The following is a 26,230-nucleotide window of genomic DNA, read 5'->3' on the forward strand; positions in this document are numbered from 1 at the left end:
TTGGTAACTATAGACTAACTGGTAATAGTTTTGTAAATGCCCAGACATGTGGGACATGAGAAAGACAGAGAGAGATTGATTATATAATGAAAACACTTCTAAAAACGTAGGATAATGAAGCAGATCTATTCCCTATTCAGCAATACTTAAAAAAAATTTTTTTTTTTTTTAATTTTAATCCAAGGACAGGGGTGGTGGTGGTTGCACCATTCCTGGAAGTACTGCAATACCAGGTCAATGCACGGAGTGGAAGGAGCAAGCTCCTATTCCATTTCCTAGTTCCCCAAATCCATTTAATGTATTGTCCTCAGACAGAGGAGGTATCAGATATTAAACTGAGAAGAACAGATACTACACTTGCTCTTAGCCAAAAGGCTGAGAAGCAAGCCGATATTTTAATTTTATCTGACTCTGGGATTCAAGGGCAGTACATACAGCTTTCACAGATTTATATACCCCAGAGTGCCTTGCTCAGAGTGTCTTACACACAGTAAGAGCTTGGTAATTAAGTAAATATATGAACTAATAGGTTGGAGTTCAATCTGAAACTTTAAAAACACTTTATTTAAAAAAAATAGAAAAGATCTTTAGGTAGTTAAAGAAGGAAAAGGGACTAGTTCCAGAGCAATCTGTAGGCCAAGTGAAACATGTACAGAGACAACAAATGGATTACCTGGTCACCTCTGTTCAAAAAGGCGTGAGTAAACCCCAAGCAGTCTTAACAAACCACTAAGATACAGAAAGAAAGAACTATAGCTTCTAGTCATACACACTTATCTTTAAAAAAAAAAAATCAGTTTTACTAATATTTACTAAATGGACCTGCAGCAGCGTCCTTATCTGGCATGTTGTCCTTTCTAGAATAAAAGTGACTTCTAGGAACTAGGAACATCCAGAATGGAGGGAGAGGGTAACAACAGGGGATGAAAGGGAACATAAGTGAAGAAAGAGGCTTTGCCAGGAACTGGAGAACATAATTAACTCAGCTTTGCAACTGAGGTCCAGGACAACAAATGATCTAACCCCACACTGATGAGGCTGTATTCCTACTGTGCATCCTTCAGGACCAGATCCAATAAGAAGCACCACTGAAGAAAGGGAGTGAAAGTCTGGGGAAAGTGCTTGGAGATCCTCTATGTCAGTAGTACTCAAACTTTTTGGTCCCCTTTACACTCTTAAAGATTACTAATGATCCCAAATGTGGGTTATATCTATTAATATTTACCTTATTACAAATGAAAACTGAAAAATTGTAAAAATAAGTATTGAACATAGTAAGATTCATTTCAACATAATATTCAACAAATGGTGCTGGGAAAACTGGATATCCACATGCAAAAGAATGAAACTGAACTCTTACCTAACATCATCTACAAAAATTACTGCAAAATGGATCAAACACCTGAATATGAGTTAAAATTAGTTTTAAATTTTAAATTTCTTCTAATGTTTTAGAAGAAAACATACAGCAAAAGATTCACAAAACTGGACCGGGCAGTGATTTCTTAGATATGACACAAAAGGCACAGGCAACAAAGGAAATAGCCAAATTAGATTTAACAAAAATTTTTAAATTCTGTGCATCAAAAGACAATACTGACAGAGTAAAAGGGCAACCCAGAGAATGGAAAAAATATTTACAAATCATAGATCTGAGAAGGGATTAATATCAAGAATATAGAGAGAACTCCTATAACTCAACGACAAAAAACCCAATTGAAAAATGGGCAAAGGACTTGAAGAGACATTTCCCCAAAGATCTACAGTGGACTCCTGAACAATATGGGGGTAGGGGCACTGCCCCCTCCAAGTCAAAAATCCATGAATAACTTTTGACTCCCCCAAAACTTTACTAATAGCCTACTGTTGATGGGAAGCCTAATAATATATATAGCTGATGAACATGTATTTTGTATGTTGTGTGTGTTCTTACAATAAAGTAAGCTAGAGAAAAGAAAATGTATTACAAAAATGATAAGAGAAAATATAGTACTCAACTGCATTTAAAGAAAAAAATCTACATATAAGTAAACCTGCCCAATTCAAACTATGTAGTTCAAGGGTTAACTGTACAAACGGCCAGTAAGCACATAAAAAAGATGCTCAACATCACTGATCATTAGGGAAATGCAAACCAAAACCCCAACATACCATTTCACACCCATCAAGATGGCTACTAAAAAAAAAAACACAAAACAACCTCCCAGAAAACAACAAGCAGTAAGGATGTAGGGAAACTGGAACCCTTGTGCACTGCTGGTAGGAATGTAAAATGGTACAGCTGCTGTGGAAAACAGTATAGAGTTCCTTAAAAAAATTAAAAATAGAAATTACCATATGATCAAGCAATTCCATTTCTGGGTATGTACCCAGAAGAACCAAAAGCAGGGACTTAAATAGACATTTATACACCACATTCACAGCAGCACTATTCACAATAGCTAAGATGTGGAAGCAACCCCAGCGTCCACAGAGTGATGAATGGATAAGCCTCATGTGGTGTCTCCATACAGCAGAATATTTTTCAGTCTTAAAAAGGGAGGAAATTCTGACACATGCTATAGCATGGATGAACCTTGAGGACACTATGTTAAATGAAACAAGCCAGACACAAAAGGACAGATACTATATGATTCCACTTTATGAGGTTCCTAGAGAGTTCACATTCATAGAGACAGAAAGTAGAACGGGGGAAGGAAGGAATGGGGAGTTAGTATTTATGGATACAGAGTTTCAGTTTTACAAGATGAAAATAGGTCTGGAGATGCATGACGGTAATGGTTACACAATATAAATGTATTCAATACTACTGAAACATACACTTAAAAATAGTTGAGAGTAATTTTATGCTATGTGTATTTTATCACAATAAACGGAAAAAAGTAAGCCCATTACATGTTAATATAAATAACATTTTTATGAAATTCTCACATATCATAGATTCAATCTGTTGTGATGTCACACGTCATGTAGCCTCTGGAAAAATTTTACTTTAGGTTCATGAAAGAGAATGGAAAAAGTATTGTCTTAATAGTATTACAAAAATAGTACAGACTTTGCAGACCCTCTAAAAGGTTCTCCAGAGAGACCTCCAGGGGTCCCCAAAGCTACTTCAAGAACTGCTGCACTTATTCATATTAACACTTAAAAAAACAACAACCCCTGCTTCACTTGGCCTAAAGCCTCCATCTGCCTAAGTTATCTATTACTTCCTATGAACCCACTGACCTCCAGAGGAGCTAAAGACAGACAAATGCTGCTAACATGGCACCCAGTGAACTTGACCTTGGAGCGTAAGGACCCACCACCCCAGCCCACCCCAATTGGGGAGGAAAAAGAAACCAGAATTGCAGGAGGGGTAGACAGTTAGCATGTGTGTGCTTGAAAAAAGCAAAGACAGAATTCTGATTTCATATTTGGAAAACACAAGTCTTGGTGGAAACTATAATAAAAAAAGTGAAAGGAAATGTCAGTGGCTGGAGTATACAAACAATGACCTTGTTCACATCTCAGCTGGGGATTGACGTCTTGTTATAGCCCCAACATACTACTAGGTACATAAGTGCTTCCTGAGCTTATGTGAGCCCTGACCACTCATACTCAGTAACCACACACATGTTTGAGATGGAGACAGAAGAGTGAAGAAATAGGGTTTCTGGTGTTTTAACAGATATCAATGTAATTTTTAAAAATTACATTATTTCAGGGCGCCTGGGTGGCTCAGTTGGTTAAGCGACTGCTTCGGCTCAGGTCATGATCCTGGAGTCCCTGGATCAAGTCCCACATCAGGCTCCCTGCTCGGCAGGGAGTCTGCTTCTGCCTCTGACCCTCCCCCCTCTCATGTGTTCTCTCATTCTCTCTCTCTCAAGTAAATAAATAAAATCTTTAAAAAAATTACATTATTTCAGTGGTGCCTGGGTGGCTCAGTCGGTTAAGCATCTGCCTTTGGCTCAGGTCATGATCTCAGGGTCCTGGGATTGAGCCCCGCATCACACTGGGCTCCCTGGTTGGCAGGGAGTCTGCTTCTCTCTCTCCCGCTGCCCCTCCCTATGCTCGTGCTCTCTCTCGCTTGCTCCTCCAAATAAGTAAAATCTTTTTTTTTAATTAATTATTTCAAAGTTTAATGGATTAATTTTCTTCAAACTGTACTTTCATAAGTAATTTTATGTGGTATCCATGGATCTCCCAATTTCCAAAGAAACCCCTTAGATATACTATTCCTTTCTGGCCACCATTCTGTTTTCTTCCTCCTTCTAATGGCCAGATTTATCAAATATGCTTCCTGGTTCTTCTTCCCTCTGATCCTCTGAGACCTGGTTTCTATTCTCTTGACCAGACTTTTTTTTTTTTTAAGATTTTATTTATTTATTTATTTATTTGGCAGAGAGAGAGAGAGAGAGAGAGAGAGCAGGAGAGCGGCAGAGGGAGAGGGACTAACAGGCCCCCCCGTAGAGCAGGGAGCCCAATGCGGGGCTCGATCCCAGGACCCTGGGATCACGACCCGAGCCAAAGGCAGTTGCCTAACCAACTGAGCCACCCAGGCGCCCCTTTCATGACCAAACTCTTGATCACTAGCTTCTTCTGGCTCTGTTCAGTATCTGCCTTCTATTCTACAGAAAAGATTCTATTCTTAAGCATTTTCTTTTTCAAATACTGCTATTCAAATAGTATTTAAAGCAAAAGCAGAAGCTCAAAATGTTTCATTCAGCTAAATCAAACTGTAGAAGAGAGTCATTTTATTAAAAGTAAGTGTCCTCTGAGTGAAACAGTTATTTACAATGATGTCAATCTGTGTGGCCATGAAGCCTGAGGGGGAAGCCTATAATCCCCTCTTCCTCCAGCTCCCTGCTGGGGTGACTCAACTACCAAAATAATCTTGGCCCAGAGCTCGTTCCTGGGGGAGAGCTCAGACCTCGAAGACAGTAAGAGAGGAAGCAACTGTGGGGGCATCACCAGGTACCTGAGACAGATGGAGACTGGAAAGACCACACACATGTTCCCAAGGTTGTGGAGTTTTTTGGAGGTTTTTTTTGGCAGGGGATGGGGCGTGCATAGCAAAAGCCAAGGGAGTTCACTGGCGAGGAAAGAGGAATGCCCCTGCCACTTGTTGTGTAAAGTTCTGGGAAATTCCATTTATTCACCCTGATGCCAGAAACAAAGTGGAAAATTACAAAAGAGGGATAAAGAGAGCTCATACACGAGAAGGGCTTCCCTCGATATACGCCACCCCAGAGGGCCCAATAAACCTGTAGCAAACACCCACCAGAGAAATAAATACCCTCATCTTTCACTTCCTGTCAATTTTCTCGTGGTCAAAGGTCCCCAAATCCTGCTCCCAATATGCATTAAAGCATCCACAAACACTAAAAGAGCAGTCAAAAAAAAGATCCCAGGTCTTTAAGAGGATGCAGTAGCCTGGAAGGATGGATTATTAGCTCAGGCTGCGATAACAAAAATACCACAGACTGAGTGGCTTAAACAACAGAAATTTATTTTCTCACAGATTGGAAGGCTGGAAGTCCAAGATCAGAGTCTGACCAGCATGGTCAGTTCCTGGTGAGGCTTTTCCTCTTGGCTTGCAGATGGCCCCCTTCTCACCGCGTCCTTACATGGTGGAGAGGGAGCAGCTTTCTGGTGTCTCTTCTTGTAAGGACATTAATCCTACTGGATCAGGACCCTACCTTTATGATCTAATTTAACCTATTTCCACAAAAGCCCTATCTCCAAATACACTGGGGGTTAGGGATTTAATATATGATTTTGAGAGACACAAATTAGTCCACAGCAATAAAGACCAAGCTGAACAACTACAATAAGTGGCTACAAAAATAAAACTTCAAATTAAAACATAACACCCAACACATAGAAGAAACACAACATGGAAGAATGTCACAAACATGAAGTGCAGTAAAAGAGGCAGACACAAAATAGTATCTACTGTATGATTCCATTAGCACATTAAGGAAGACAAAAAATGATCTACGGTGTTAGAAGTCAAGACACTGGTTACCTTGGGGAGGAAGGACAGAAAAGTGAGAAGAAGAAGACAGAAGGGAAGCTTCTGGGGTTCAAGTCATAGTATAGTTTTGCCCTGGGTCATGGTTATGCAAATGTGTTTACTTTGTGTTAATTCATCAAGGTGTACACTTATGATCTGGGCACTTTCCCTGGATGTGTGTTATATTTCAATAAGGAGTTTATTTAAAAAAAAATCAATCATGACTCTAAATAACCGTCATGAAAAGACAGCAGATAATGCCTAAAACCAAAAAATTAAGTAAGAATAAGAGCATGCTGTGTATCAACTATACTTCAATAAAAAATGTTTCTAAAGAATAAAAGCATGCTAAAGATAGAAGTAACCTAAAGGATCAGTTTATATTGTACACTTGAAACTAATATAACACTGTATGTTAACTAACTGTAATTAAAATAAAAACAAAAAAAAAAGTTTAAAAGACTGAAATTGGCCATCTTGGGAGATTAGGAAATGGGGGTGGGGGATCAAGGGACTCGGTTTTTAAACAAGCCTTGACTCTTTAAACTGCATAACAGAACTTGAATACAAATAACTAAGTCAAAAGGTTTCTCATAACCACAATGAGGGCATTTAGTTAAAGGGGGCGTATTGATCCCATGCATTTCCCTCTTCTCCCACCTGCTGGTCCAATTAAAGAACAAAGAATGACAAAGAGAATGGGAGAGGTGCCATCAGGAGAAAAGTGACTTTAAACAATTTCTGGAAGATAAAAATCTGAGGCCCACACAGCAGGGCACATACAAGCCTACGGTGTGCCCAAAGAGTACAATCCAGGGAAACCTCACTGAGAAAATCACTTTGTGCTGTGTATGTGGCAACTTTCCTACTGACCACCAGGAAGCTAAGCCGGACACATGACCAGCAGCCTCCACATACCATGTCCCATGTACAGAGCTCTCAATTTGCTTCGTAGTGCTCCCCCTTGAAAACATTAATGGCGAATCAAAAATCATAGATATACAAGGAAAGCCTGTGATTTTTTGATACCCTTCTCCATATATCTGTTAGGGGAAAACACCAGATAACTTCTCTTTCAAAAACAGAGATAGTAGTTCTGCGTGGAGCACTGGGTGTTATGCACAAACAATGAATCATGGAACACCACATCAAAAATTAATGATGTAATGTATGGTGATTAACATAACAATAAAATTAAAAAAAAAACAGATCGTTGTTTGTTGTTGGGTATGGTAATTATGTTCTACAAAGCCATTGTGAATACTGCTCCTAGAGGAAATACAGGGTTAGGTTCCTATGGGACCCTGGTCATAAAAACTTTCATCAACTGATCAATACATAACCTTGTTTTATGTGTGTTTCTAAGCACACCTTATTTACTACATATCATTGATTCAGTAACATTGAACTGTCAGCCAGCAGCAGAACCTAACTCATGTCTGAATGAAGCTTATCTAACAAATGTGTTTTCTCTATCAGGCACATCACAGCCTTACACTTAGAAACACTGGCTAGTACTTCAGCCGTACACTTGGGGGCCATTTTAAACAGCAAAATTGACAACAAAAAGCACAAAAATGCAAAAACCATGGAGTAAACAGACCACAAAAAGAGCATTTGTTGTGGTATGAAAGCTGAAACAAGGCAGAGCATCATCACCTTGTTGGATCTCAGCAGGGGATGCATACATTGGGCAATTCAAACTTTCTGATGCTTTGTGCATATCCACAAATACTGCAAAAGCACTGCAAGTACTGATTTTGGAATTACAAACAAACTGTAGTGAGCAGATGAATCTGAAAATATGGAATTTGCAAGTGAGATCAACTGTATCTGTCCTAGAGATGGGTGATGGTGACGGTTGCACAACAATGCAAATGTACTTAATGCCGCCAAACTGTACACTTAAAATGGTTAAAACGGTAAATTTCATGTTATGTATATTTTACCACAATAAAAAAAGTGTAACAGTTGTGTAAGTGATTTTAAATATGCAGCAACTGGGTTCAGGTGAGGTTTTCTCTTTTTCTGCACACCAACAGTAAATACTCCACCTCCAGATTGTATTAAAAGCAAGATGAACATCTTTATATTTTTCAATTATATCTGTTAGTGGAACAGGAGGCTTTCACCCTTCTGCTCGCTCACTGCCAAATCTACTACTACTAATTTCCAAATGAAGCAAATTGTTCTGGGTATCAACAGCTTTTGGCCGTCACTATAGTTGTTTTGAATAAACATTCCATTAATCATTGCCCCCTCTGCCACCAAATTACTACTTGCTGAGTTTTAGTAGAGTATCAAAGAACAGTATTTGCAATTATCTGAAAAAGGGAATTAAGACACTCCTCTTTTTTTTAGTTATATTATCCGTGTGAGGTCAGATTTTCTTCATAAACTTCAACCAAGGGCACCTGGGTGGCTCAGTCAGATAAACATCTGCCTTTGGCTCAGGTCATGATCCCAGAGTCCTGGGATCAAGCCCCTCATGGGCTCCCTGCTCAGTGGGGAGCCTGCTTCTCCCTCTCCCTCTGCCCTTCCCCCAACTCGTGCTCACTCACTTGCTCTCTCTCAAATAAATAACTTTAAAAAACTTTGACCAAAACAGTATACCGACATAAATGCAGAATATATGAAAACCCAGCTACCTTCTATTAAAACAGACACTAAAGATATTTGCAAAAAAACAAACAATGTCACTCTTTTCAATAATTTGTTTTGTACAATAGGGTTTTTTTTCCTCATAAAAATGTTATTTAGGGGCGCCTGGGTGGCTCAGTCGTTAAGCATCTGCCTTCTGCTCAGGTCATGGTCCCAGGGTCCTGGGATCGAGCCCCACATCGGGCTCCCTGCTCAGCGGGAGGCCTGCTTCACCCTCTCCCACTCCCCCTGCTTGTATTCCCTCTTTTGCTGTCTCTCTGTCAAATAAATAAATGAAATCTTTGAAAAAAATGTTATTTAAATTAAATGTAATAGGTCTGTTATTACTTAATTTTTTTAAAGATTTTATTTATTTGTCAGAGAGAGAGAGAAAGAGAGCACAAGCAGGGGGAGCAGCAGGCAGACGGAGAGGGAGAAGCAGGCTCCCTGCTCAGCAGGGAGCCCAGTGTGGGACTTGATCTCAGGACCCTGGGTTCAAGACCTGAGCCGAAGGCAGATACTTAACTATCTAAACCACTCAGGCATCCCTGTTATTACTTTAAATGAATTAATATGTTTTAAATTTATTAGTGTTAAGTTCTAGTATGGTAAATATCAGTCTATACAACCCATGTAAACAAAGGCTTTTTGGGAGTCCTCAACTTTTTTTTATTTTTACTTATTTTTACTTTTATTTATTTATTTTTTAAAGATTTTATTTATTTGAGAGAGAGAGAGAAAGGGGAGGGGTAGAGGGAGAAGCTGGCTCCCCGCTGAGCAGGGAGCCCAATGCGGGGCTTGAGCCCAGGACCCTGGGATCATGACCTGAGCTGAAGGCAGATGCTTCACGACTGAGCCACCCAGTGCCCCGTCCTCAATTTTTTTTAAAAAAGATTTTATTTACTTATCTGTCACAGAGAGAGAGTGCACACACAAGCAGGGCGAGTGGCAGGCAGTGGAGAAGCAGGCTCCCCGGCGAGCAAGGAGCTGGATGTGGGACTCCATCCCTTGATCCTGGGTTCATGACCTGAGCTGAAGGCAGACACTTAACCAACTGAGCCACCCAGGAATCCCGGGAGTCCTCAATTTTAAAAGTTTAAAGGCGTTCTGAGACACAAAGAATTTGGGAAGTGTCGTTCTAATCAATGCAACCGCGCACAACCACTAAAGCTGGTACAATGACCACGAAGCGGCATGGAGAACTGCTCGGCATGAAATTCTGAGGGAGAAAAACCAGAATACAAAATTATGACCAAAAATACGGTGAAAAAACATACATATGAAGAATATACAAAGATAAAAATGGTATTCAGAATATTTTAAGTGTGGGATTTTCTTCCTCTCTAGTCTCCAAACTCTCTGTGAAGATGATCTTCACACACACAAAAAGTTGTTACTAAAATATAAAACCACTTATCTAAAGTCCCAAGAAGTTGAGCACACCTGGAATGAAGAACTACAGTTTATCATTCTTAAAATCAACAACAAATGGTGAATGCGGTGCCAGATCTAATCCTTCCCCTTCCTGCTCTCTGGTGCCTCCTTCAGCGCCGGGGACAGCACACAGCACACACACGGGAAGCAGGTTAAGAGCTCGCTCCCGGTGAAATGTGGAGGACAGACAGTAAAGGCATGCAGGCATAACAGCACGGCTAACAACAGTTAGTTTTGTACAAAGGGGTTTTTTCCTCATAAAAACAAGACAACATAGTTCAGTAATTTTCTGAAAGAGAGCAGAGAAAACCATCACCAGAAACAACATGATTTGCCCAGCATAATTCGGGAAGGGCTCCAAACTTGGGAGGCTGGGAGGCACCAAAGGCAATAGTGGAGCTACTGGGCTAAATTACGAGGTCACGAGTCTGTATGCAGAACGTGTGCTGCTCCTCAACCCAGCCAATGAGCCCAACAGAGGACAGAAACAGGCCTGGAGATGAAAAGGGGGAAATTAAGTGTTAGACTACCATGAGGGGTTGGACGGCCAGCTCCTCCCAGGCAGAACAGAGGATTCTTTTTTTTTTTTTTAAAGATTTTATTTATGGGCGCCTGGGTGGCTCAGATAGTTAAGCGTCTGCCTTCGGCTCAGGTCATGATCCCAGGGTCCTGGGATAGAGTCCCGCATCCGGCTCCCTGCTAGGCGGGCAACCTGCTTCTCCCTCTGCCTCTGCCTCTCTCTCTCTCTCTCTCTGACTCTCATGAATAAATAAATAAAACACTTAAAAAAAAGTTTAAAAAAAGATCTTATTTATGTATTTGACAGAGATAGAGAGCACAAGTAGGCAGAGAGGCAGGCAGAGGGAGAGGGAGAAGCAGGCTCCCCGCTGAGCAAGGAGCCCAATGCGGACTCAATCCCAGGACCCTGGGATCATGACCCGAGCCGAAGGCAGCCGCTTAACCAACTGAGCCACCCAGGCACCCCAGAACAGAGGATTCTTATTTACAGAAACAGAATGGCCTCAGAGAAGAGATCTAAAGACACAGATATCTGGGGTCCTGCAATAAAAGCACCAGACAACTCCCAACAGGAAAGCTACGTGTGGTCAAACATATCCTGTTTGCAAACTCAGCTATTGATGAGTTTCTGAAAGCTCCATCTGAAATACAAACAGATGACCACAGATTATCAGATTTCAAAGAAAGGCTCTGTATGACAGACAGTTACCAAGGAAGAACCCCATAGAAAAGAGAAATGGTGCAGGAAGCACAATCTATTTTAAAAAAAAAAAAAAAAGAGGAAAGCCTTTATTACCCTCACAGGGAGTTGTTAACAGAAGAAACAGCATTCATGATCCCAGAACTGGATACTATACAAATAATCAGAGAACAAGAAAGAGCTGGGAGAGGGGTGCCTGGGTGGCTCAGCCGGTTGGGTGGCTGCCTTCAGCTTGGGTCATGGTCCCAGGGTTCTGGAATCGAGTCCTACATTGGACTCCTTGCTCAGTGGGGAGCCTGCTTCTCCCTCTGCCTGCTGCTTCTGCTGCTCCTGCTTTTTCTCTCTCTCTGACAAATGAATAAATTAAATCTTAAAAAAAAAGAAAAAAGAAAGAAAGAGCTGGGAGGAAGGGGGAGGAGATACATCAGGACGCACATACACACAAATTTAACAAAAGATGAAATTAAAGACATTGCCCAGAAAATAAAATAGAAACACAGATGGAGAACAGATTTTTTCAAAAAAAGTCAAGGTTCTTTTCCAAGAGTTCCAATCTCTGATTAGTAAGAATTACAGAATGAAGATTTTTAAATAATAAAATGAGACAATTCTCTGGAACTGAAAGACAAGAAATCTCCAAACTGAAAGGGTCCAATGAGCAATCAAGAAGAATGGATGCAGATCGGCACCTGGGTGGCTCAGCTGGTTAAGCGACTGCCTTTGGCTCAGGTCATGATCCTGGAGTCCCGGGATCAAGTCCCAGATCAGGCTCCCTGCTCGGCGGGGAGTCTGCTTCTCCCTCTGACCCTCCCCCCTCTCGTGTTCTCTCTCTCTCAAATAAATAAAATCTTAAAAAAAAAAAAAAAGAGTGGATGCAGATCAACTCCCTGTACCTCACTCTGAAATTTCTGAATAGCAAGGATAAATGTGAAGAGTCTAAAAAGGTTCTAGAGAGGAAAAAAAAATTCACACACTTAAGCCACTTACACTGTTATACTCCAATCTCTGGAACTACCAATACTGGAAAACTCCTTCTGACCTTAATTTTGAGCTTCCCACTCTCTATCACCTCCTCTACCTTTCCTGACCACTCAATCTAGAACGCCAATAACTGTCTGAACTCACCAGGATCCATAATGACTGGTCCCACCACCTTCTTATGGTTTGTCTTCTCTCTCAAGTTATTTACTATTCAAATCTGTAGTCCTTCACTGTAATCACTCCCTTAGGTATTCCAAATCAATGCCCTTGCTCTGTTCCCATTCTCTACAGTTAGTGTGAAAAAATCCCAACTATCTATAAATGCCATGCCTGTGTCTGGGTACCTAAATGTTGCTGGAGAGTTATTTCCAGCCATGCTGCTTATTCCCACTTTAAATCCATGATCCCCTTAGGGAAACCTTAAGGCCACCTCGCAATTCTACTGCATTCTTCCAGTCCGTTAACTCTTCTGCTTGCCCAGTAATTACTATAACTTCTTACATCTCTAATATCTCCTATCTCCTTGATAATCACACTCTTAGATGATCTTGCTTTCCATTTTACTGAAGAAAGAGCTGCAACGAGCAGAAAACCTCCACTGGCTCCCAGATCACACACAGTCCTGAGCTGCACCTATGCCAGTGCCCTCAACCTTTCTCCTGTTTCTATGTCAGAACTGCCCACATCACCAGGGCTAACACTTCCGCCACCCCCTTCACCCTCTCAAGTATCTCGCCCACAGCACCACTTTCCCCCTTTCTGTCAGATTATTCCTGTTAACAGATAAACGCGTTGGTATTTTGCCCATCCTTTAAAAACAGCTTGACCTGACAGCTCTCAGTAGCTACCTGGATCACGGTGGTAGTAGTGAATCTACGAATGTGTTACAATTCAGAGAACTGTACCTCAAAGGAAACAATGATGTGTAATTTTAAAAATAACACAAACTTGCTTAACTCTGATATCCAAAATGAGAGTGAGTTCAAAGGGTGCTCAGATACAAGATGTTATACAAATGTTACAGCCTTCCCATATTATTCATAACAGCTAAGGAAAAAATGCCATTCACAGCAGCAACAAAAATTTTAAAATACCTTGGAATGAACTTAAGAATTATGCAAAACCATTCACCTACTCTGTAGAATTTGTTTGTAATCCCCTTAAAAAAAAGAATGATGAAAAACCTAGATGAAGAAAATTATAAACCCTGAAAACAAAATTGTGACACATTTCATATTCCTATATAGAAAGACTTAGTATCATTCAAATAGCAAATTCCCCCAGATCAGTTTATAAATACAGTTAATTCCAATCAAAATTAATCTTATCAAATTTCCAGTAAGACTATTTTTGGGACACAGTATCTTGATTCTAAAATAAATATGGGTGCCTGGGTGGCTCAGTTGGTTAAGTGACTGCCTTCGGCTCAGGTCATGATTCCGGAGTCCTGGGATTGAGTCCCACATCAGGTTCCCGGCTCAGCGGGGAGCCTGCTTCTCCCTCTGACCTTCTCCCCTCTCATGCTGTTTCTCTCTCTCTCTCTAATAAATAAATAAAATCTTAAAAAAAAACAATAAATCTAACACAGTAAATGGCAAGAAGAGGTATTAAGTTTTTATTTTTTATTTTTTTAAAGATTTTATTTATTTACTTTGACAGAGCGAGAGAGAGACAGAGAGAGAGGGAACACAAGCAGGGGCAGTGGGAGAGGGAGAAGCAGGCCTCCCGCTAAGCAGGGAGCCCGATTCAGGGCTCCATCCCAGGAACCAGGGATCATGACCTGAGCCGAACGCAGATGCCCAACGACTGAGCCACCCAGGTGCGCCGAGGTATAAAGTTTTTAAAAAATAAAGAATAATCTGCAGAGCATTTAACTTACTCTAAAACATACAAATGTACAATTCAAAGCTGCAGTAATAAAATTACCACCATATGGATACAAGGCTAAACAAACAGATCAGAGAAACAAAGAGACATATATGGGAATTTGGTATGTGATAAAGCAGGTATCCTCAATTGGGGAAAAGGACAGATGATCCCAGGAAAAGTGGTAATCCACATGGGGGGAAAAAAAGGGTTTGATCCCTACACTTCATATTAATCTCCCAAAATATATACCGAATGAATGAAACATTCAAACAGGAGTCATAGGAGTGTCTGAAGAAGATACAGAACCTTGTTTTTAGATCTTGGGACAAAGTAAACCTTTCTTACCGAGTCATGAAACCCAGACAGATCAGACTGATGCATGAAACACATAATGGGTTTAAATCACTAAGATTTATTTATTTTTAAGATTTTTATTTATTATTTGAGAGAGAAAGAAAGGGAGGGAGGGAGAGGGAGAGAGAATCTGAAGCAGACTTCCCACGGAGCACAGAGCCTGACACAGAGCTCAATATCAACCTGAGGTCAGGACCTGAGCTGACACCAAGAGCCGGACACTTAACCGACTGAGCCACCCAGGCGCCCCAGTCACTAAGATTTGAAAGAGAAAAGAAAAATGGATAAAGGATACAAATAGGAAACTTATTTTAAAAAGCAAATATGAATGACAAAAATACATGAAAATATCATCTAGTTACCAAAGCAAGCTTTAAAAAAATATAATTTTTTGTCCATCAGAAAATTATCTATATAGTATTAGTAAGGGTATAGAAAAATGGATACTCTCATTCAGTTTGGTAGGATAATAAAGTACTCTTGACATTTTCTCAAAAGCAATTTAGCAGTACCTATTAAAATGTCAAATATTCATCCTTTTTGACCCAGGACACCCACTTCTAGGAATTTATCCTACAGAAACACTCTTAACAAGGGTAGAGAGTTATGTTAAGGAATGTTCACTGCAGATGTTTACAGGGGCAAAAAAATCAGAAACCACTCAATGCCCACTGACGGGATAAACCATGGCGCCAGCACATACTGGAAATAGAATGTGTCAGATCTATGAGCACAAAGATTCAGACATGGTCAAGTACATTGCTAAGAAAATTACTGTTATGGGGCGCCTTGGTTGCTCAGTTGGTTAAGTGACTGCCTTTGGCTCAGGTCATGATCCTGGAGTCCCAGGATCAAGTCCCGCATCAGGCTCCCTGCTCAGTGGGGAGTCTGCTTCTCCCTCTGACCCTCCCCCCTCTCATGTGCTCTCTCTCTCTCTCTCTCATTCTCGCTTTCTCAGATAAATAAAATCTTTTAAAAAAAATTTAAAAAAAGAAAACTACTGTTATGTCCATGAGTCCCTTTTTGTTAAAATAAACAAAAAGTTAATGTCTATATAAAAAACTGTGGGAATATACAACAAACTGCTGAAAGTGATCCTCTTTGAGGAGAGAAATTTCAAGGAACCTGTACTTCCTACATAATACTTTCTATAATATAGAAATATAATGTTATAATATATAAAATATAATGTTTACATTTTCCATGCTTCTGGTTAATACCTACAATAGGGAAAAAACAAAATGGGTTTGTAAAATGGTTTAATTCAAAGTTTAAAAAAAAAAAGAACAGGAAAATTTTAGATTAAGCCACTCTGCTAGTCAGATTCAAACCTTTCTGGAGAGAGAACCTCCTAGATAAAAACATGGCAGACCAAACTGCAGCTAAGGAGAAGGGTAGAGGTCTGTCTGTCCCATTCCTCTTTCCACTTACCAGCTGCCCATGTAAGGAAACTGGCCGAGTAACCACCTAGAATTGGTGGGGACTAAACTCAAGAGGTTTTGCCTTGTTTCAGAAAGCTTTGATTAAGGACAGCAAGGAAAGCCCCACCCACTCATGCTTTTTCTGACTCTAAAGGCAACCCAGGTATCTCAACAACAGGTACTGGCCAGTGATTTGTCACTTAAGTTGATACAAAACATGAAGAAGCAACTTTTAAAGTCTGTAACTCCAGGGGCGCCTGGGTGGCTCAGCCAGTTAAGCAGCTGCCTTCGGCTCAGTTCACGGTCCCAGGTTCCTGGGATCGAGCCCTGCATCGGGCTCCCCCCAGATAATTAGTATGTTAAGTTTCTTGTTCTTAAAAACAATATATAATTAACTTAGAAATTAACTCAAATATATACATTATCTTCCTCTTTCTCTCACATGGAACTAAACAGAGCAAGTGTCATAACAGAAATTAGGCTTAATATTTACCTCTCTGCCTGTAAGGATGTGTCTTGCCAATTTCACTTTTGCAAAATTCCCCTTGCCGATTGTTTTCAACAGTCTGTAGTTTCCAATGTGAGGTTGTTCATCAGCACAGGAAGCTATAGAGTTTCTACACCGAGCTCCAGACCGCCCAGTGCGAGAGGTAACTTCTTGCCGCCCATCTCCATGTGACGTGTGCTACAATATAACATACACAAAAATTAGGAAATGAGAGAACACATGGTACTTGCCAAATTTTAAGAGCCCCTAGTTGAAGAAACAAAACATTACTGCTTTAATTTTAATCTTAATGCATCTAGCACTTTAAAGAAATTTGCCCACATGATCTAAATTTATGAGGAAAACAGGAAATGCTGAGAAGAAAAGTATCAAGGGTTGAAGTGGGTGTTCAGAAGGAAATGAGATATTTTCTGTATGTGGCTGCAACATAAAATAGGAATAACAAGATTGCCTTATAGTCATAAAAATGTAACTTGTCCATAAGCTATTAAGTGCACCTGCACAAATGATCCTTCACCACTGGAGGGTATTTTTGTGATTTATTCACGGCCACATCACTATTTAGTGAAAGATCCAAAGAATCTGGATTCCCAATTTCTTTCTACACTATGCTGCTAATAACAGTAATTGAAAATAATGTTTCAAGAAGCAGCCAGATTATGGAGCGTCTGCCTGCCTTCGGCTCAGGTCATGATCCCAGGGTCCTGGTATCGAGCCCCACAGGGAGCCCTCTTCTCTCTCTCCCTCTGCCTCTCCCCCAGCTTCTGTTCTCTTGCTCACTCTCTCTCAAATAAATAAAATCTTTTAAAAAAAGCAGCCAGATTAGAGAGCACAGGCAGTAACTTCTCTGACAGAGGCTGTAGTTTTTTCTGGATAGGTCCCGAGGCAAGCAAAACAAAATCAAAAATAAACAACTGGGGGGCGCCTGGGTGGCTCAGTCGTTAAGCTTCGGCTCAGGTCATGATCCCAGAGTCCTGGGATCAAGCCCCACATCAGGATCCCTGCTCAGCGGGAAGCCTGCTTCTCCCTCTCCCACTCTCCCTGCTTGTGTTCCCTCTCTGTCTCTCTGTCAAAATAAATAAATAAAATCTTAAAAAATAAAAAATAAAAAAATAAACTGGGACCTACATTAAAATAAAAAGCTTCTGCACAGCAAAGGAAACAATCAACTGAACTGAAAGGCAACCTATGGAATGGGAAAAGATATTTGCAAATGACATATCTGATAAAGGGTTAGTATCCACAATATATAAAGAACTTACCAAACTCAACACCCAAAATCCAAACAATCCAATTTTAAAAAATGTAAAGACATGAACAGACATTTCTCCAAAGACATACAGATGGCCAACAGACATGAAAAGCTCATTATCACTCATCATCAGTGAAATGCAAATTAAAACAATGTGATTATCACCTCACACCTGTGAGAAGGCTAAAATCAACAACAAAAGAAACAACAGGTGTTGGTGAGGACATGGAGAAAGGGGAACCCTCGTGCACTGTTGGTGGGAATGCAAACTGGTGCAGCCACTCTGGAAAATAGTGTGGAGTTTCCTCAAAAAGTTATAAAAAAGAACTACTCTAAGATCCAGCAATCACACGACTGGGTATTTACACTCAAAATACAAAAACACTAATTCAAAGGGATACACACATCCCTATTTTATAGCAGCATTATTTACAATAGCCAAGATGTGGAAACAGCCCAAATGTCCACTGATTGATGAATGGATAAAGGAGATACAGGAGCTCCTGGGTGGCTCAGTCAGTTAAGCATCTGCCTTTGGCTCAGGTCATGATCTCAGGGTCCTGGGATTGAGCCCCATGTCGGGCTCCCTGATAAGTGGGGAGTCTGCTTCTCCCTGTCCCTCTGCTCTTCCCACCATGCTCTCTCTCGCAAATAAATAAATCTCAAATAAAAAAAAAGAGATACACACACACACAGGAATATTATTCAGCCATAAAAAAGAATGAAATCTTGGGGGGTTGGGGGATGGGTTAGCCCGGTGATGGGTATTAAAGAGGGCACGTATTGAACAGAGCACTGGGTGTTATATGCAAACAATGAATCATGGAACACTACATCAAAAACTAATGATGTAATGTATGGTGGTTAACATAACAAAAAAATTAAAAAAAATGAAATCTTGCCATTTGCAATAACATGGATGGATCTAGAGTATATAAATGCAAAGTCAGTCAGTCAGAGCAAGACAAATACCATATGATTTCACTTATATGTGGAATTTGAGAAACAAAACAGATGAGTAAAGGGGGGAAAAAACAGAGTGAGACAAACCAAGAAACAGACTCTTAACTATAGAGAACTGATTGTTATGGGGGGGAGGGGGGAGGGAATGGGGGAAATAGGTGATGGGGATTAAGGAGCACGCTTGTCTCAATGAGCACTGGGTCATGTACGGAATTGTTGAATCACTGTATCATACACCTTAAACCAATATAACACTGTGTATTAACTGGAATTAAAATAAAAACTTAAAGAAAAAACCAGCCAGACTATATGGTCCTTGATAAATGTTAGTTAGATGAATACTCAATATGCTCCATAAAAGTAAAACAAAGCATATATACCTCTAATCATATTAAACAGAAAGGTACTGGAATTACAAACACCCAATGTGTACAATTCTGCATGTACAAGCATCTAGCTGCCTCATGCTTCCTTTTGCCTCACACCTGGCTCAAAGGATGCCGTGGCCCACTGCCTGCCTTTCAGGGCACTGCTCTCTCTCCCAGCACTCATACATATACACGAAATCTCCTTCATTCTTTTTTCTCTTTATCCAGGAAAATGTCCCTTTTTTCTCTTGCTCTCTCACTACCTATAGATCAAATCAAGCCTGAATCCAGCTGATAAACATAAGAAACTATGTTGTAATACACATATCAAGGAAAAAGGAAAAACAAGTGTTCTCAAGTGAAAGCTTAAGAATTTGTGTGATTAGCTTCTGGAGTCTTCGAAAATGTCTTTTTTCAGAATTTCCCTGTTAAATTCCATCTACTTTCTCATATTCTCTAATTATTCTTCCCTCATGGTACCAGGTTTTAGGATAGGTTCACTTGTTTTATCATGTAATACTGCATGCAATTTTTATGTTTTTACTGTAAATGTATATTTTAAGTAAAGTTGGCTTTTATGAACCAGCTACAAATGTAAGCAATTTGTAATACTGTTCCTATAACAAAAAGGATTCTAATTTCAAAATAAGAGCTTTGGAGAAATAGCTTATTTATAAATGAAGATCTGTTTATCAAAGAAAAAAACTAAAACAGCAACTAAGTTATGAGAGGAGGGCTTCACACAAAACAGGTACATTTGTTGTAAACAAAACATGTGCTGCTGTAATGCAAATTTTGCACATCAGATGGAGTATGGTTTTAAAAGAATTTTGGTGGGGTGCCTGGGTGGTTCAGTCAGTTAAGCATCCAACTCTTGGTTTCAGCTCAGGTCATGATCTCATGGGTTGTGGGATCTAGCCCCGTGTCAGGCTCCGCACTCAGCAGGGAGTCTGCTTGAAGATTCTCTCCCTCTGTTCCCAACGCCCCTCCCCCCACTCAGCCCACAACCGAACACACACACTTTCTCTCTCATATAAATAAATCTTAAAAAAAACAAAACAATTTTGGTGATCATGTTTGTTATATGTTTATTTCCAAACTAGATTTAAGTTTCACGAAAACAGGTAAAATAATTTATTATTCCTTAGATCTTAGAACAGTAGTTGGCACAGAACAGGGATTTAATAGATATATTAGAATGACTATAACATGATAACATAATACTATCACTGTAGTGTTCAGATGCTTAGATTATGGGAAATTTCTCTTCTCTATCTTCCAAACAGAACTTTTCTTCTATTCATTCATTCAAACATTTACTGAGTGATGACATGGTAGATTTTATTTTATTTTTTTTAAGATTTTATTTATTTATTTGAGAGAGAGAGAATGAGAGAGAGAGAAAGCACATGAGACGGGGGGAGGGTCAGAGGGAGAAGCAGACTCCCTGCCGAGCAGAGGGCCTGATGCGGGACTCAATCCAGGGACTCCAGGGTCATGACCTGAGCCAAAGGCAGTCGCCCAACCAACTGAGCCACTCAGGTGCCTGGTAGATTTTATTTTAATTTTTTAAATTTTTAAAAGATTTTTTATTTATTTGACAGAGACACAGCAAGAGAGGGAACACAGCAGGGGAGAGCGAGGGAACACAAGCAGGGGGAGCAGGAGAGGGAGAAGCAGGCTTCCCCGCGGAGCAGGAGCCTGAGGCGGGACTCGATCCCAGAATCCTGGGATCATGACCTGAGCCAAAGGCAGACACTTAACGACTGAGCCACCCAGGCACCCCTAATTTTTTAAATTTTTAAAAAAGACTTTATTTGAGAGAGAGCGCGCACAAGTAGGGGGAGTTGCAGAGGGAGAGGGAGAAGCAGACTCCCCAATGAGCAGGGAGGCCGATGCGGGGCTTGGTCCCAGGAATCAAGACCTCAACCGAAGGCAGCCGATTAACCGACTGAGCCACCCAGGTGCCCCAGATTTTATATGTGTATATGTATGTGCCAGGCTGTTTTGGGTACTGGAAACACAGCAGTGCATAAAACAAAATCCCTGTCCCCATGAGCTATGTGTCCAAGTGGTTTTACTATTTACACAATGAAAATACAGTCGTTAAAATTATACTGCTATAATTTTATATATATACTACTATAATATAACCACTGGGGGGCTCAGTCTGTTGAGCATCTGCCTTCAGCTCAGGTCATGATCCCAGTGTCCTGGGATCGAGCCCCATGTTGGGTTCCCTGCTCCAAGGGGAGCCTCTTCTCCCTCTCCATCTGCCTCTCTCTTTCATGAATAAATAAATAAAGATTTTAAAAAATTACACTACTATCCAAAATTTGGGTTAAAAAAGCTTTTGTAATGTAAAAATATTTTCTCATTTACATGTTTTTTAAATTCAGCTTTTCATGCATTAAGTTTTCTACAGTGAGGCACAGTTAAATGAACAAAATATTAACTTATGTGCAAATCAACTGTCTTCTATTGCATGTAAAATAGGAATATTAAAAGAATCTTAAGATGCATAGGCATCCAAAGTTTATACCTTTGCTTACTCCCCAACCTACTTACAATAAAAGAGGAACTCCTTAGCATCCACTAGATGTAACCTTCAGGAGGACAGAGTTTTTTGTCTGTTTTGTTCATTACCAGATATTCCCAGAACTTGGGAGCAGTGACTGGCACTGAGTAGCTGTGCAATACACTGTTGCTGAATGAACGGGAAATGAATTCCAGGTCCTCTCTGATCTAATCCATTTCTTCTTTCAGGCTACATCATCCACTATTCTCTAGCATGGTCCTGGTCCCTCAGTTTGAGTACCCTTTCTTCTCTTCAAACCTAAGAAAATCCTACTCATTCTTTATGCTTGGATCATTTGTCACCATCTTTCTGAAGCCTTCCATGACTCTTCCTCCATCTCATCAGATTTTTTTTTCTTTTCCTTTGGGTTCTGGAGGTACTTTCTATCTATCTGTATTATGCTACTTTGTTGTAGACAATACTATTACCCGCTATATTGGCTCTTTTGCTTCTGAGTTTGTGGAGGAGTCCACTGACTTCACAAAGGAACTCACACCCTCTTCCCTCCTTTGAGCTGGCACAGCCACGTGGCCTAAGTTTAGCCAATGGCATGCAAGCAAAAGTGACATGTCATTCCCATGCAGAAGCATTTAACTGCCGGTGCTTGACTCCAACCATTTTCTGCTCTCCTGAATCCTGAGCATTGCCCAAAGACAGAATACCAAAGGACCAAACCGGCCTGGGCAGGGAGATCAATCTTCATGGAGCCAATGAACCCTCAGGCAAACTGTGTAAACAAAGGTTTTTACTGTGTTAAACCACTAGGATTTTGGTTGTGTATCACAGTATAACTCAACCTAACTAATACATACTCATGCAAATAAACAATCGTAACACAAAGCAGTAAGAAACTTCTATTTCCATTATAGACTATAAACTCATACAACGGATTAAAATATGTGATGTTTGTTAAATTATAACAGAATTAAACTTAGTATATTTAGTTTGTTTCCTTAACATAAAGTCCTTAAATTAAAAAATTTAGTGGTGGGGACATCTGGGTGGTTTAGTCATTAAACACTGGCCTTCAGCTCGGGCTGTGGTCCCAGAGTCCTGGGATGGAGCCCCATGTCCGGCTCCCTCTCCCACTCCCCCTGCTTGGGTTCCCTCTCTAGCTGTCTCTCTCTGTGTCAAATAAATAGATGAAATCTTTAAAGAAAAAAAAAATCTAGTGGTACCTGGCTGGTTCAGTTGGTACAGCATGAGACTCTTGATCTTGGGGTTGTGAGTTCGTGCACCATGTTGGGTGTAGAGATTACTTTAAAATCTTTTTTTTTTTTAAGATTTTATTTATTCATTTGAGAAAGAAAGCACAAGCAGGGGGAGCAGCAGGGGGAGAGGGAGAAGCAGGCTTCCCGCTGAGCAGGGAGCCCGATGCGGGGCTCGATCCCAGGACCCTGAGATCATGACCTGAGCTGAAGGCAGATGCTTAACTGACTGAGCCACCCAGGAGCCCCAAAATCTTTTTTTTTTTAAGATTTTATTTATTTATTTGAGAGAGAGAGCATGAGAGAGCAAGAGAGCAGGAGCAGGGGGAGGAGCAGAGGGAGAAGCATACTCCCCGCTGAGCAGGGAGCCCGATGTAGGGCTCCATCCTGGACTCTGGGATCATGACCTGAGCTGAAGGCAGATACTTAACCAACTGTGATACCCAGGCACCCCTTAAAAATAAAATTAAAAAAAAAAATTCTAGGGCGCCTGGGTGGCTCAGTTGGTTAAGCAACTGCCTTCGGCTCAGGTCATGATCCTGGAGTCCTGGGATCGAGTCCCACATCGGGCTCCCTGCTCAGCAGGGAGTCTGCTTCTCCTTCTGACCCTCTCCCCTCTTGTGCTCTCTCTCTCTCATTCCCTCTCTCTCAAATAAATAAAATCTTAAAAAAAATTCTAATGTGTTTAACTTAAAAAAAAAAAAACCTCAAAACAGAAGCAATTTATTCATCAGGGATATTGGCCTATAGTTTTCTAGTAGTGTCCTTTTCCAGTTAAAACTGATTTCTTAAATAGGCTTCTCAAATTTCAGGTTGGTGCTTTACCAGGTAGCTACAAAGGTAAACCTGGGATCATATTTATTATGTTAAAAAAAATTAAAGATAATTTTTTGGGGGTGTATGTGTGTCTAAGGTATATTCTCATTTGTGTCTTCAGGTTATATAGTAATTTAAATTTGATGGCTCTTATACATGGACACATTTTTTAAAGAATATGTACAACATAAAATGGAATGCATTTCTCATTCATTTTTCTTACTGTTTCTTACATTAGTTTGATATGGCCCTGTAACAGTTAGTAGTGCTTCTTCTACTTGGCCTTCATTTTTTTTTATTTTTTTAAAGATTTTATTTATTTATTTGACAGAGAGAGAGAGCTAGAGAGGGAACACAAGCAGGGGGAGTGGGAGAGGGAGAAGCAGGCTTCACGCAGAGCAGTGAGCCCAATGTGGGGCTCAATCCCAGGATCCTGGGACCACGACCTGAGCCAAAGGCAGACAGACGCCTAACGACTGAGCCACCCAGATGACCCCTATTTGGCCTTCATTTTATTCTTCCCATGCTTTTATCAGTGGCCCTAAAGAAAAAAAATGTTTCTAATCTTATGACACTCAATGTGGATACTAACCATTTTGACAAATAATTCTGAATTCTTGTACTGTTAGCCAATTACTTCATACATAGGCTTTTTTTTTCTTTCCTCTCCCTAAGGAGCCAGCCAGTAAACAACCCAAGGACAAAAAAAAAAGAAAATGTTATAGAATTCTTCATTATTCACATTACAACATTTATGGCAACACTAAGCATGTAACAGGTACTCAAAGCTGTTAAATTTAATTCTTAAAGATTAAAGGAGTCCTGAAACTTCTCTCCCATGGATTTGAGCTTATACCACTTCAGCCACAATGAAAATTAGAGTATGTACACTGCTACCGAAAATAATCAGAGACAAGCCAAGGACAGGAAATTATTAACAAATTCATAAAATGTCTATTTTCAAACCAAAAACTCTAATGCAAAACATTTAATTTTCCAGGTAATATACTAGAGAATGGAGCAAACACTATAGATACCTACTCAATATCAAATTCTCCCTTCTTCATTACCAAGAGAACCTGGATGTGTGTTTGGCGAGGCAACAAAGCCAACTAAATACTTATTTTCTCAAACTTCTCTGCAGCTAGATGTAGCATTTGGCTTGGTTCTGCCCAGTTCTCATTAATGAAAGCTATTGGGGGGAGGGGGTGGTTCTGGAAAACCTTTTGTTTCTCATAAAGGGGAACAGATACACTAGTAGTCCCTTCCTCCTTTGTCGTGCCTTCAGTACTACCATAACTGAAGAAGTAGAAGCTATCCTGCAGCCATAAGGTCTCAAACATGAAAGAAAAGACAAAGTATTTTTAAAAACCACCAGCTCCAATGTTATTGTACTACTGAACCAAAGCTGGAAGCTACCTAGATTTCTTTTGTAAGAAAAGCAAACCCCTATCTGGTTAAGCCATTATGTTAGGGTTTGTTACTTTCAGCCAAAGTACTACTGTTACAGGGCTCTATCAACACTAATGTAAGAAGCAATAAGAAAAATGAAAGGGGAATGCATTCCATTTTATGTTATGCATATTAGTTTTTCTTAAAAAATGTCCATATACAAAAGCCATTGAATATAAATCACATAACCAAAAGATACAAATGAGTATATACCTTAGACACACACCAAAATTTTCTTATTTTTAATTTACCATAATAAATATGGTTCCAGGCTTGTCCTTGTATTTCTCTGGCAAACCACCAACCTGAAACTTGAGAAGCTGACTTAAATCAGGTTTAAGCAGAAAAACACTACTAGAAAAGTAAACAACAGGCTAATATCCCTCATGAATAATGATGCAAAAATTCTCCATTCTCAATACTAGCACACTGAATTCAGCAGCAAAATGAAAGGATCATTTACCATGATCAAGAGGGATTTATCCCTGGGATGTAAAGATAGTTCAGCATATCAATCAATGTGGTATTTCACACTAACAATAAAAGAAAATAATCACATGATCATCTTGATAGACACAGAAAAGGCATCCAGCAAAATCCCTGACTTAAAGTCAACATCCATTTGGGTGCCTGGGTGGCTCAGTCGTTAAGCGTCTGCCTTCGGCTCAGGTCATGATCCCAGGGTGAACAAAATATCGAGTCCCACATTGGGCTCCTTGCTCATTAGGGAGTCCGGTTCTCCCCCTCCCTCTGCTTGTGCCCCCTCTCTCACTGTCTCTCTCTCTCTCTCTCTTTGTCAAATAAATAAATAAATAAAATCTTAAAAAACAAAAACAAAAACAAAAAACTTGCTAAAGTCAACATCCATTCATGGTAAAAACTCTTAATAAATTAGGCACTGAAAGAACATATCTTGACATACAAAGGCCATATATGTGAGGCCCAACAGCTAACATCATAGTCGATGGTGAAAGGATAAAAGCTTCTCCTTTAAAATCAGGAACAAGACAAGGGTGCCCACTCTCACCACTCCTATTCAACATAGTACTAGAAGTCTTAGTGGGAACAATCAGGCAAGGAAAAAAAAAAGGTATCAAAATTAGAAAAGAAGTAAAATTGTCTCTATTTGCAAAAGACATGATTTTATAGGGGTGCCTGGCTGGCTAAGT

General features: G+C 40.1%; 1 protein-coding gene and 1 non-coding gene across 6 annotated transcripts in view; both read right to left on the bottom strand.

Annotated features, from left to right (window-relative positions):
* The window catches only part of MARK3 (microtubule affinity regulating kinase 3), a 112,637-nt gene that overhangs the window by 64,892 nt on the left and 21,515 nt on the right, over nt 1–26,230 (bottom strand). For all 5 annotated transcript variants that reach the window (XM_028100119.2, XM_088024430.1, XM_028100101.2 and 2 more), the window contains exon 2: nt 16,410–16,601. In XM_028100119.2, coding sequence (XP_027955920.1) covers nt 16,410–16,601 — 192 coding nt within the window. The remainder of the gene's footprint in view (nt 1–16,409; nt 16,602–26,230) is intronic.
* On the bottom strand, nt 197–387 carry LOC114208629 (U2 spliceosomal RNA). The gene has a single exon (XR_003609080.2). It is a non-coding gene; the product is annotated as a U2 spliceosomal RNA (small nuclear RNA).

The sequence above is a fragment of the Eumetopias jubatus genome, unplaced genomic scaffold (assembly GCF_037043125.1).
Source record: "Eumetopias jubatus isolate StellerSeaLion01/CBP00866 unplaced genomic scaffold, mEumJub1_p1.0 scaffold_7, whole genome shotgun sequence".
In the NCBI taxonomy this organism is placed as follows: domain Eukaryota; kingdom Metazoa; phylum Chordata; class Mammalia; order Carnivora; family Otariidae; genus Eumetopias; species Eumetopias jubatus.